At 35.8% G+C, this 13,379-nt stretch overlaps 1 protein-coding gene across 3 annotated transcripts in view; it reads left to right on the forward strand.

The window, feature by feature from the left end:
* The window catches only part of RBBP8 (RB binding protein 8, endonuclease), a 129,330-nt gene that overhangs the window by 68,498 nt on the left and 47,453 nt on the right, over positions 1-13,379 (forward strand). For all 3 annotated transcript variants that reach the window (XM_053571584.1, XM_053571583.1, XM_053571585.1), the window contains exon 5: positions 6,376-6,488. In XM_053571584.1, coding sequence (XP_053427559.1) covers positions 6,376-6,488 — 113 coding nt within the window. The remainder of the gene's footprint in view (positions 1-6,375; positions 6,489-13,379) is intronic.

A 13,379-nucleotide genomic window follows, 5' to 3' on the forward strand; every position in this document is an offset into this window, starting at 1 on the left:
GCTGTACCATTTTGCATTTCCACCAGCAACTCACAAGGGTTCGTTTCTCTACATTGTCATCAACATTTCTTATTTTCCTTTCTTTTTAGATATTAGCCATTCTTACTAGTATAAAATGCTATCTCATTGTGGTTTTGATTTGCATTTCCCTCATGATTAGTGATGTTGAACAACTTTTTATGTACTTCTTGGCATTTACATATTTTCTTTTCTTTTCTTTTTTTTTTTTTTTTTTTTGTGGTTTTTGGCCGGGGCTGGGTTTGAACCCGCCACCTCCGGCATATGTGACCCGCGCACTACTCCTTGAGCCACAGGCGCCGCCCGGCATTTACGTATTTTCTATGGAGAAATATCTTCAATATGAGTGGCAAGGCAAGTGTGGATACCTTACCTACTTAAGAAATTTGTGTAACACATAAAGACATCATTAAAGAATGGAGGAATGTGTAGTCCCCTAGAGGAGGGGGATATATTACATCTCAGTAGAGTTTTACTGTTGACAGATGGCTCAATTTAAGGATAAGAAAGATATTGTGAAAAACATAGGAAGGAGAGGATGAGGGTGCTTTGTTCTAAAGCTTTGAGGACCTGTGAGAAGACACTTCTGAGCAGATTTCTAGGCCCCATCCTTGTGGATTCTAATTAGTTGATCATGGGTAGGACTTAGGTATCGTCTCCCTCTCACCCTCCTCACCCTCCTTTCCTTTTAAAGCTGCCCCCGCGGTTTTGAGAAATAGCTAGATTTAGGGAACATTGGTCTAATTGTCTATTTAATTGTCTATTCAATATACGTTTTTAAATTACCTTTTCAATTTCTGGGTGGTCATTTTTCCTGTGCTTAAACATGTCCAGTAACAAATGAAATCACTGCCTCCTTAGGTAGCACATTCCATCCTTAATACTGTCAATGGAAAGTTTTCTTTATACTAGATGGAAATCTATCCATGTAATCTCTGCCCGTTGGGCCTAGTTTTAGACCCTTAGGTCATACATCTCTCTTGCATCACTGACTTTTCAGGTATTTGAAAATAGCCTCCAACTGCCCCGTTATCTTTTCTCCCATCCTTGTTTCCTTTAGTCATTTTTGTTTATTTGTTTAATCAGAGTTGTACAAGCTCATAGTTTGTGGTACAAGCTCATAGTTAAAGGTTTATGTAGGGGTTTTTTTGAAGGTTAAGAAAAAGGAAACCCACTGTTCTGCTTTCGTATTTCTCCTTCTTCAGAAGCAATCACTTTCAACTCTTTCTCTGATTTAGCTGTTTGCTTCAAAATCTCTTTTTATAAATGCTTATATTGCTATTTAAATTTTTGTTTTTTGCTTTTTCCTACCCTCTATACAAATACCATTCCTATTTTCCACTTCCTCCTGACATAATGAGTATATAACAACTTCAGTGAGATCACTATTCAGTTTTTCTTATTGTGACCATATAAATGCAATTCAGAGATGAAATGCATTATGAAATTATTAATTTTCCCCTCCCATTTAACTTTTTATTGTCCATTGTATTTATAATAGACCTTTTTTACATATGCTTAGTTTTCTGCTAATGGTTTTACCAACTATTAATTCAACTGCAGCTTTCCATTATTTGTCCAAACTTATCCAAGTGTTTGGCAAGATCTTCTGTCATCTCACCTTTTGGAACAAACGTGTCTTAGAGCCTCTGATTTGCTCCAGGTTGGACTTTGTCTTCTTTACCTGATCCATAGTAGTGATCAGAGATTCCTTTTACTGCTTTCCTTTTTCATGTGTACTATAACTTCCTCTTTTCTGATTTACTTTCCCCTATTTTTGTGGAGTGCTGAGACAGAATGGATGGTAAGTTTTAAAAGTTTATTTTAGAAAATCAAGCATGTGTAAAAGTAGACATAATAGTATTACCAATTCCAGTGTGCCCATCACCCAACTTCAACAGTTACTAATTATAACCGTTGTTATTTCATCTTTATTTCTGTCAATTCCCCTACAACCCATTGTTTCTGAAGGACATACCAATCATTACATCCTTTTATCTGAATATTTCAATGTGTATCTCTAAAAGATTGAAACTTTTTTTGACATAATAATACCATTGTCATGCTTTAAATAGTTAATGATAGGAATCAAAATTTTGGAAATTTTTACATATCTGAAGACTTTATTGAATTAATAGCTGAATAACATTGCAGTTTAGGTTGGAAATAATTTTCTTTCAGAATTCTAAGTTGTTTCTTCTAGCTTCTGATTTTGTTACTGAAATCCTGTGCTTTTCTGATTTTTGATCCTTTCCTTGTAGCCCTTTCCTGAAAATTTCTTTTTCTTCTGAAAGCTTATGGGCTCTTATGTTTGTTCCTAGCATTTAGAAATTTCATAAAGATGATGTTCTTTTGCGTTGATTTTTTTTTTTTTTTCCCCAGTCCTTCAAGTGCTAGGCAGTTTTCATGAATTTCTTCACTGTCCCCCCTCCACTCCCCACTACCTTGCTCTTTCTGGAACTTCTGTTATTTATGTGATGAACCATCTGGGGCTTCCCCCAGTTTTCTTATCTTTTCTGTTTTCTCTTTGCATGTTTACACTGATTTGGGGGTAGATTTTCTCAATTTCATTTTTTTTACCCTCTATTTAAAGAGTTTTGTTTTATTTTTCTTATTAATGTTTTTAATTTCTAAGATCTCATTTGTTCTCAGAATATTTCCATTTCTGTCATTTCTGTTTTTTCATAGTTTTGATATCTTTTCTTATTTTTCTGGAGTACAGTTAAGTCTTCACTTAATGTCATCAACACATTCTCAGAAACTGCAACTTTTAAGTGAAACACAATATACAGCAGATCCTTAAATAACATCCTTTCCTTTAACACCATTTAATTATAATGTTGATAAGGCAAAAAAAAATTGATTTTCTTATACCATATTTTGCCCTGTATACTGCTGAATTTTAGGCCCAAATTTTTGAGGGAAAAATAAGACTGTATTATACATAGGTAGTAGTAATTTCCTATCTATATAAATGTTTTTAATTCTTTTATTTATGCTTATGTGTTAAAAGTGTAACTCTAGAAAGCAGTAACAATAGCTGTATACAAAATAATACCCTAGAACATGGTAATCAGTTTTGTTGAATTTACAGTGAACTTGCAAAGAAAGTATTTTTGGCCAACTCAGAGCAATGTACATGTGTTTGTACACTTTAGGCAGGAGCTAGCAATCTAGCTGGTACTTTAAACTCCTTTATAATACAAAAAACAAGTACATAAATAAAAACAAATAAAATTTTAAATTAAAATGAAATATCTTTTTCCTGGAAGTTTGGGACAAAAACATGGTGTGCATTATACACAGGAACACATCATACACCGGCAAAATAAGTTACATCATTTTGCTTTTACAGTTTGGTGGTTGTGATGGTAGTAGTATTTTTCCTTTTTTGTTTCTTTCTGCATAGCTTGTTTCTTCCAGATTTCTTCTTCTTTTTTTAGTATCTAGTTTGCTTTGATTTCTTTTACTCGTATGGTGTCTTTCGATACGTAGTTATCTGATCATACTTAAGAGATAAGGATAAGAGTTAATTGAAAGTTCTGTACTCAGCCCTATTATGAAACTAATTTATAGCTTTCATATGAAAGCTATAACCCAATTATAACCTAAGAATATGGAGAAAGGGGAAAGGGAGGGGAGGGGTGAGGGGACGATGGCAAAGGGAGGGTAATTGGGGGGACCACTCCTACAGTGCCTCTTACAAGGGTACATGTGAAACTTACTAAAAGTAGAATATAAATGTCTTAACACAATAACTAAGAAAATGCTAAGAAGGCTATGTTAACCAGTTTGATGAAAATATTTCAAATTGTATATAAAACCAGTGCATGGTGCCACATGATCACATTAATGTACACAGCTACGATTTAATAAAAAAAAAGAAAAGAAAGTTCTGAGTGCGTGGGCAGAACTGCGGACTATGATATTCACTGTAGAGTGGTCTGGTAGGTCTTTTTATTTGATGATGCCCTTACGTCATTATCTTTAAGTCTTTTCTGTTAGACTGGTCCGATTTCCTAGATTCTTTAAATCTACTTCCTAGAAGGTATAATAGGACTGGCTACCAATGTTCTTGGAGCCAAGTCAACAACACGGACTAGGCGAGAGTCTGAGAATTTGATGTGCATTTATATTCATTTCATTATTGTACTCCTCCCTTAACTGTATCCACGTCTCCCAGACCAGACATCTGCTGATTTAGACTCTTTGTAAGTTAAACCTCCAGTCTGCTACTGGGTTATCAAAGGGGTGATCACTTCCCTACTTAGAATATAGGAGAGAAAGTGTTGACATTGAAATTTCTTTTTTTGGTGGGGGTATGCAGTCTTTATCAAGGGTTTTGATTACGTATGTAACATCTTCAGATGCTTAGATTGGGCTTTGACCCAAGGATTAAAGGTATGTTTATTAAGCTTTCCTTATAATTTCTGAGATAATTTCCTGGTGACATAGAAAGATTATTAAAATAAGTATTATAATTTCTTTTTTCTTTTTTTTTTTTTTTTTTCTTGAGACAGAGTCTCTCTATGTTGCCCTTGGTAGAGTGCCATGGCGTCACAGTTCACAGTAACCTCAAACTCTTGGGTTTAAGCGATTCTCTTGCCTCAGCCTCCCAAGTAGCTGAGACTACAGGCACCCACCACAATGCCTGGCTATGTTTTGGTTGTAGTTGTCATTGTTGTTTAGCAGGCCGGGCCAGGTTTGAACCTGCCAGCCCTGGTATGTGGCTGGTGCCCTAACCACAGAGCTATGGGCTCTTAGCCAATTTCTTAAAGCATGTTTTTAATCAGTCACTTCTGATAGCAGTTCTTGAACCTTTTGGGAATTTTGCAGTATAAATCAGATTGGTTCTAGTTCAGTGCTATCTAATAGCTTTCTGTGGTAATAGAAATGTGATAGCAACTAGATATATGGGCTGTTGACTATTTGAATGTAGCTGAGGTCTTCAATTTTAGTTTAATTTATTTAAATTGAAATAGTTATATGTAGCTATGGCTACCATATTTAATGCAGTTCTAAACTTTTCCCTCCATTGGTTTAAAATTTAGCATTCTCAGGTCACTTTCCATTTATCTGCCAGCTGCCTTGCTTTTATTTTTTTTGTTGTTTCCTCTCCCATCTTTCCCATCTTTGGGGTTTGTATCTTTAAAATATACATATATCTTTACTGCAATTTTGTGGGAGTCTGGAAGGAAGCAAAAATAGATGCAGGTGTTTACTTTTTCATCTTAGGTGTTAATTCTTCATGCAACTTGATCCAATTCCTGTCTTCAGAATATATTCCACTTAAATTATAATGACCAGTTCCTTGTTCCTTCATTCTAGAATTTCTGATTCTATTAATGCAACCTGTTATTTCTGATCTTTATTTTCTACGCCCATATCAACATTGTTAGACATGAATTTCTCTTTCATACACAAGTGTCCAGGCTCTTTCATTATGTTTTAGTTGTATAATTTTCATGTTTTATCTCTTTTATTTTAAAATTCATGGCATATACTTTCATGCAGAACTTCCATTGACATTTAAATACATAATACCTTATTAACTTATGTTATTGAGTTGAAATTATTTTCTTAAAATATATTTCCTGAATTTCTAATTTGGGGTGTGAGTATATATTGTTTAACCATTTTTCTGATTATATTAATATGAAAAAATTGGTAACATTTTGCAAAAATATGTAAAAAACACTAAGAAGAGAAAATCTCCTTACTTGTTATCTACAAAGTAACTACTATTAACACTTTGTAATACATTCTCCCACCATTTGTGTAAGATATGTATTTTTCTCTTCAGTACTCACAAATAGTAAATGCTGTTTTATAATTTGTTTTTTTTTACATGATACATTGTGAATTTTTACTGATAATGGTTTTTTGAATGCTAAAAGGAAAATACAGGGTGACTTTTTTTTCTTTGTATTTCTTGACATTTAGTATTTATTCAACATCAACAAAATTTTGTTGAACTCTGTGTAACATGCCCCGCTTAAGATATATCTGCCTCTTGGTTTTGGACTGGGGTTCATATTTTGACCATAATAAATTAAAAATAATGTCAGTTTCTTCGATAAATACATTCCTTTAGATAGAGTTTAAAATTAGCAATTTTTTACAGAATTTCACTCATACTTGCAAGCTGAAGAGAGTGGTATTACAGCATGATTTCAGTGTATGTTAGAGTATGTTAAAGGTATAATAGTATAATACATCATTAATCTAGTTGATTTTTACTGTATTTGTCAAGTCAGTTATTTAAATCTTCATAAACTATAAAACAAAGTATAAAAATTCAAATATAAGGAAATATATGTTAGTAAATGAAAAATACTTTGCTTTTATATTCTATAGATTAAGAGCAGGATTATGTGATCGCTGTGCAGTAACTGAAGAACATATGCGGAAAAAACAGCAAGAGTTTGAAAACATCCGGCAGCAGAATCTTAAACTTATTACAGAGCTGAGTGAGTTTACTCTGTTTATTAAACATTTAAAGCATAATGTACTATTATTAAAACCTATTAGTAAATTAGTTGTAATAAAATGGATTGTTTACGTATACTTTTCCTTATTTAAGTGAAAGTCGAAATGTCCCTTTTTCCCTTTTTGTAGATTGAATTTCATGCTTATTTTAGGAAGAAATGGGGTACAAAAAAATGCAAATAACAACCCATATTGACCTTAAAATCTTAGCAGTTCTAAGATAAGCAGATTTCCTTTGGCCACGTCCATCTTTACTTCTTTGGTTTTATCTTTATTTCATGTAATTTGACTTCTTAGTAAAATACAAAGCTGACAATTTAGTGTTCTACACACTTGGTTTTTGTGACATAATATTATTGAGCATATTGTTTTCAGTTTATTCTCCTTACCCGTTCAGTGTAAGGTTTTCCTACATTCTTAGCCTTCTTCTTTTAATTCTTTTTTTCTTTTTATATTTCTCTGACCCTTCTTCTCTTTTAACTATTTATCTCTTTTGGTAAGCATTATGTGGATTTCGCATAAGCAACTCATAGTCAACATAACCCAAATTAATATCTTCTTTTCCAGATTAATTCTATCTTCTAACTTTATCTTTTTCTATTAGTTATATTGCTAGTCTCTGGTTACTCAAGCAAGAATATATGAATCTATGCTCACTATTCTAAGAGATGAGGAAGGCCGGGTGTGGTGGCTCACGGCTGTAAACCTAGCACGCTGGAGGCCAAGGCGAGTGGATTGCCTAAGCTCACAAGTTCAACCAATCTGAGCCAGAGCGAGACCTCGTCTCTAAAAATAGCCGGGCATTGTAGTGGACGCCTATAGTCCCAGCTACTTGGAAGGCTGAGGCAAGAAAATTGCTTGAGCCCAAGAGTTTGAGGTTGCTGTGAACTATGACGCCACGACACTCTACCAAGGGTGACAAAGTGAGACTCACGCATCACAAGAATGGAGAAGCATGAATCCTATGTACTCAATTTTGATATGAGGACAATTAATGACAATTAAGGTTATGGGGGGGAAAGCAGAAAGAGGGACGGAGGGAGGGGGGTGGGGCCTTGGTGTGTGTCACACTTTATGGGGGCAAGACATGATTGCAGGAGGGACTTTACCTAACAATTGCAATCAGTGTAACCTGGCTTATTGTACCCTCAATGAATCCCCAACAATAAAAAAAAAAAAAAAAAAAGAGATATCAGGAGAATATAGTTTTATTTTTCTCCCAGAGTTAGCTACTGTTCACAGTGTAATATGTATCTTTCCACGTCTGTCTGCCTGTCTTTCTCCCTTCTTCCCTCTTCTCTTTTGAGTTTTAATGGGGTCATACCATACTTCATGTTCTAATATGTGTTATTTCACTATAAACTATTTCTTAAAAAGTCTTCATATGTCAATATATTTAGGTCTATAGAGACTATGATGTGATTGTGTGCATGTGTTTTTTAGGAATGTAGGAATATTGTCAATGTGTAGAAAAGTTGAATTTTTGAGGATTTTTGTTTTCTTACATTTTCTTCAGATTTGGGTAAAAATATATTACTAACATCAAATCTGGTGAGTGAAGAATAATAGTTTTTTAAGATTAGCCATTCTCAATTACTCTTCAGATCAAGTATCATTTTATATGATCTTATGTTTCCATTTGTTCTTGGGTGAGTGGCTTATGTGTTCTTTGCCCAGTTTTAAGTTGTCTTATTTGCTGTTTATATTTTTTAATTAATTAAGAGCTCTTTGTATGTTAGAAAAGGATTATACCATTAAATCTTCCTTAGGTATACTGTGCATATATTTTCTGCTTCACTATCTATTATCTGTTGACTTCATTTTATAACTTTTCTTGACATGTAGAAGCTTTTTTATTACTTTGATTAGAAAGGCTTTTTTTCCGCTACCCCCCAGAATATAAAAATAGTCTACAATTTTGTACTGTCTGTACATATATACTTTTAAATTTACATATTTAATCCATCTAGAATTTTTTTTTTATTGTTGGAAATTCATTGAGGATACATAGAACCAGGTTACATTGCTTGTTTTTGTTAGATAAGGACTCTCTTATATTTGTGTCCCACCCTCAAAAGGTGAACCACACCCCTTAACCCCTCAGCCCCTCCCTCTATCCCTTTCTTAGCTCACCCATCCCCACCCCTCACTGTGTACTAGGACCTTAATTGTCCTCATATCAGAATTGAGTACATAGGATTCTTTTGTTGTTGTTGTTGTTATTGCAGTTTTTGGCCAGGGCTGGGTTTGAACCCACCGCCTCCAGTACATGGGGCTGGCGCCCTTCTCCTTGAGCCACAGGCGCCACCCAGTACATAGGATTCTTATTTCTCCATTCTTGTGATGCTTTACTAAGAATAACATGTTCCACATCCATCCAGGTTAATACAAAGGATGTAAAGTCTCCATCTTTTTTGTGGCTGAATAGTATTCCATGGTATACATATACCACAGCTTGGGTTTTTGGTTTGTTTTTTTTTTCAGACAGAGGCTCACTATGTTGCCCTCCATAGAGTGCTATGGCATTACAGCTCACAGCAATCTCAAACTCTTGGGCTTAAAAGATTCCCTTTCCTCAGCCTCCCAAGTAGCCGGGACTATAGGCACCTTCCACAATGCCCGTCTATTTTTTGGTTATAGGTGTTATTGTTGTTTATCTGGCCCGGGCTGGGTTCGAACCCGCCACCCTTGGTATATGTGGCTGGAGCATATACCCCTCTGTTTCAGATGCCGAGCCTATATCACAGCTTGTTAATCCATTCCTGGGTCGGTGGGCATTTAGGCTGTTTCCACATTTTGGCGATTGTAAATTGAGCTGCAATAAATAGTTTAGTGCAAGTGTCCCTGTGGTAAAAGGATTTTTTTTCTTCTGGGTACATGCCCAACAATAGGATTGCAGGATCAAATGGGAGGTGTAGCTTGAGTGCTTTGAGGTTTCTCCATACTTCCTTCCAAAAAGGTTGTACTAGTTTGCAGTCCCACCAGCAGTGTAAAAGTGTTCCCTTCTCTCCACATCTACGCCAGCATCTGCAGTTTTGAGATTTTGTGATATGGGCCATTCTCACTGGGGTTAGATGATATCTCAGGGTAGTTTTGATTTGCATTTCTCTAATAATCAGGGATGATGAGCATTTTTTCATGTTTGTTAGTCCTTCGTCTGTCTTCTTTAGGGAAGGTTCTATTCATCTCTCTTGCACAGTGATCTAAGGGACTGTTGGCTCATTTTATGTTTATTAATTTGAGTTGTCTGTTGATCCTAGTTAGCAAGCTTTTGTCTGAATCAAAATATGCAAGTATCCTTTTCCAATGTGTAGGTTGTATGTTTGCTTTGGTTGTTGTCGCCTTAGCTGTACAGAAGCGGTTCAGTTTCATTAAGTCCCATTTGTTTATTTTTGTTGTTGCGATTGTCACGCAAGTCTTTCTCATGAAGTTCTTCCCCAGGCCAATATCTTCCAGGGTTTTCCCCACACTATCTTTGAGGATTTTAATTGTTTCATACCTTAGATTAAGATCTTTTATCCATCTTGAATCAATTTTGTGAGTGGAGGAAGGTGCGGGTCCAGTTTCAGTCTTTTACATGTGGATATCCAATTCTCCCAGCATCATTTATTAAATAGGGATTCTTTCCCCCAGTGTATGTTCTTGTTTGGTTTATCAAACGTTAGGTGGCTGTAAGCTGTTTGTTTCATCTCCTGGGTTTCTATTCGGTTCCAGATGTACAGGCCTCTTATTTTTATGCCAATACCGTGCTGTTGTGATCACTATGGTCTTGTAGTAAAGTCTGGTAGGTTGATGCCCCTGGCTTTGTTTTTGTTACTAAGAATTGCCTTGGCTACATGGAGTTTTTTTGGTTCCACACAAAACAAAGAATCATTTTTTCCAAGTCTTGAAAGGATGATGTTGGTGTTTTAATAGGGATAGCATTGAATCTGTAGATTGCTTTGGGAAGTATAGACATTTTACCAATGTTGTTGATTCTTCCCAGCCATGAGCACGGTATGTTCTTCCATTCGTTAATATTGTCTACTATTTCTTTTTTAAGGGTTCATGATTTTCTTTATAAAGGCCTTTCACCTCTTTTGTGAGGTATATTATTTGGTGTTTCGATCTAGTTGCTCTGTGTTTTTCCCATGGGGATTTGGAGAGATTGAAAAATTGCTGTCACTACTGCCACTTTCCCACAATTACTTCTTTTTTGTTGTTATTGTTTGAGACAGAGCCTCAAGCTGTCACCCCGGGTAGAGTGCTGTGGCATCACAGCTCACAGCAACCTCCAACTCCTGGGCTCAAGCGATTCTCCTGCCTCTGCCTCCCAAGTAGCTGGGACTACAGGCGCCCGGCTATTGTTTGGTTACAGCTGTCATTGTTGTTTGGTGGGCCCAGGCTGTATTCGAACCCACCAGTTCAGGTGTATATGACTGGCGCCCCAGCTGTCTGAGCCAGGCACCAAGCCCATAATTACTTCTTTTTGTTTGTTTTTTAACATAGACATACATGAAAAATCTCTCCTTTAGATGCTTCTTTTTCTTTCTATCTTGCTTTTTTTGTTTTATTTTTTCTATTTACTGAGTTTTGAGGGTATATGTGCCCTTATTTCATTTTTATTTGATATTTTACTGTTGTTTAAAACCCTTTATTTCTATTTTCTGTCAATCTTGAAAATTTACCTTGCATTTTAAAGTTACTATTTTAATTATTTTTAAAATAATATAAGGACTTTAAAGCACTTACTGTGATCACCCCCTTCTCTACTTACGTGCTTCTTTTGACCAATTCTTTCCTGTATTTTTTCGCCCTACAAGTTATTTTTTTAAAAATTACCTTTATCCAAACAATTTTAAAAGACTTAACTACAGGGTGGCACCTGTGGCTCAGTGAGTAGGGCGCCAGCCCCATATACCAAGGGTGGTGGGTTCAAACCCAGCCCCAGCCAAACTGCAACAAAAAAATAGCCGGTGTCATGGCGGGCGCCTGTAATCCCAGGTACTTGGGAGGCTGAGGCAAGAGAATCCCCTAAGCCCAAGGATTTGGAGGTTGCTGTGAGCTGTGTAACCTTCGGCACTGTACCGAGGGTTAATAAGTGAGACTCTGTCTCAAAAAAAAAAAAAAGACTTAACCACATATACATATTTACCAGTGTCATTGCTTATCATTTCTTTTTGCATCTCACTTTTCTTCTGGGATTGTTTTCCCTTCTGAGAGGAGAAGTTCTTTAGAGATTACTTCTCGGCCTTTTGGCGAAGATCAAGTGTAGAAGTTCCTTTAGAGAGTTTGTTGGTTCTGAACTCTCAGTTTTTTATCCTAAAATGTGTTTTTTCACCTTTATTCTTCTAAGATTATTTTGCTAGGTAAAAATTATTTTTCTCTGGCTACTGTTAAGATATTTTTCTTCCATTTTTATGTTCTATAGTTTTAGTACAATTTCAACACATTTCTTTTTTAATTCTGCTTAGTATATATTCTATAATCTGTGGAATTGCATCTTTAATAGTATCTGGAAAATCGTTAGCTATTAACTCTTCAAATATTATGTGCTCTTCATGCTCTGTCGTCTGAATTCTGGTAAGATTTCATCATTCTGTTCTTTGTATCCCTTAGCATCCCTGTCCTGTTTTTCCATCCTCTTCTCTACTGCACTCTGCGTAATTTCTTTAGATCTCTTGTTCAATATATACTGATTTCTTCTTCATTAGTTTCTGTTATGCTAAGTTATTTCTATAACCAAATTTTTCCCTTTTCCAAGTCTGTTTTTTTCTAATGAAATTTTTAAAACCTACACAAAGAAAGATAATTAGTAAAAACTCCCATGTACTATCATACAGATTTAACAGTTTTATAGTAAGACTGCTGGAGTTTCTAATCCACTTGACCACCTCAAGTGTTTGCTTAGCCAAGAAGGTTTGCTCTGTTAACTTCTTTGAGTATTTCTTCCCCACCCCCTTGTCTGTTTTTTGTTTTGTTTTGTTTTTTTGAGATAGCGTCTAGTGTGTTGGCCAGGCTGGAGTGCAGTGGCATGTTCATAGCTCATTGTAACCTCAGACTTCTGAGCTGCCGTGATCCTCCCACCTCAGCCTCTTGAATAACTGAGACTGGGACCAAGGGTGTACTTGGCTGTGATCCAACTTGGCATCCCAAATGCTGGGGTTAGAGATGTGAGACCCAGTGCCTGGCCTTGTTTTCTCTTTTCTGTTCTCTCTTTATTCTTCTGGAGCTCATATTGGACAGATGTTAGGTCCCCGTGCAGCCTACTTTTTCTTTTATTCTTCAGAAGTTAATTACTTTGTATTGAATTCTGGGAGAATCACTTAGGTGACAGTAATCCTGTCTTCAGTCACACCTTTTCTGCTTTCCTCTCACTTCACAAAGTTTTCTGTGTGTGTGGTCTTTGTTTCTTTTTCATGACAGCCTGTTGTTTCTTAATGAATCCATCAGCCTTTGAAATCTTTCTAATGTTGGTTATATCATACTTAATAAAAGATAAAAAACTACTTATCCAGAGTGACATCTTCTTTGACTAGTTTTGATTCTTTTACATTTTTAAATGTTATTTTTTCATTAGCCAGGCCTGATGGCACACACCTGTAGCCCCAGGTCCTCTGGAGGCTGAGCCAGGAAGATCACTTGAGCTCCGGAATTTGAGGTTGCTGTGAGCTATGATAATGTCACTGCACTCTAGCCTGCGCAACAGAGTGAGACCTGTCTTTAAATAAATAAATAAATAAATGGACGAAAGAATGTTACTAGTTTTTTTCAAGCATTTGCCTACTCTTGTTTGCCTATCTATCTATAATTGTAGTTATCTCTTGAATTAATTGGTTTTATTAAATGCGGTCTTAATTTCCTTAACCTAAGGAAGAATCCTGCTTTGCTGA

This window comes from Nycticebus coucang, chromosome 19, assembly GCF_027406575.1.
Source record: "Nycticebus coucang isolate mNycCou1 chromosome 19, mNycCou1.pri, whole genome shotgun sequence".
Taxonomy (NCBI): Eukaryota; Metazoa; Chordata; class Mammalia; order Primates; family Lorisidae; genus Nycticebus; species Nycticebus coucang.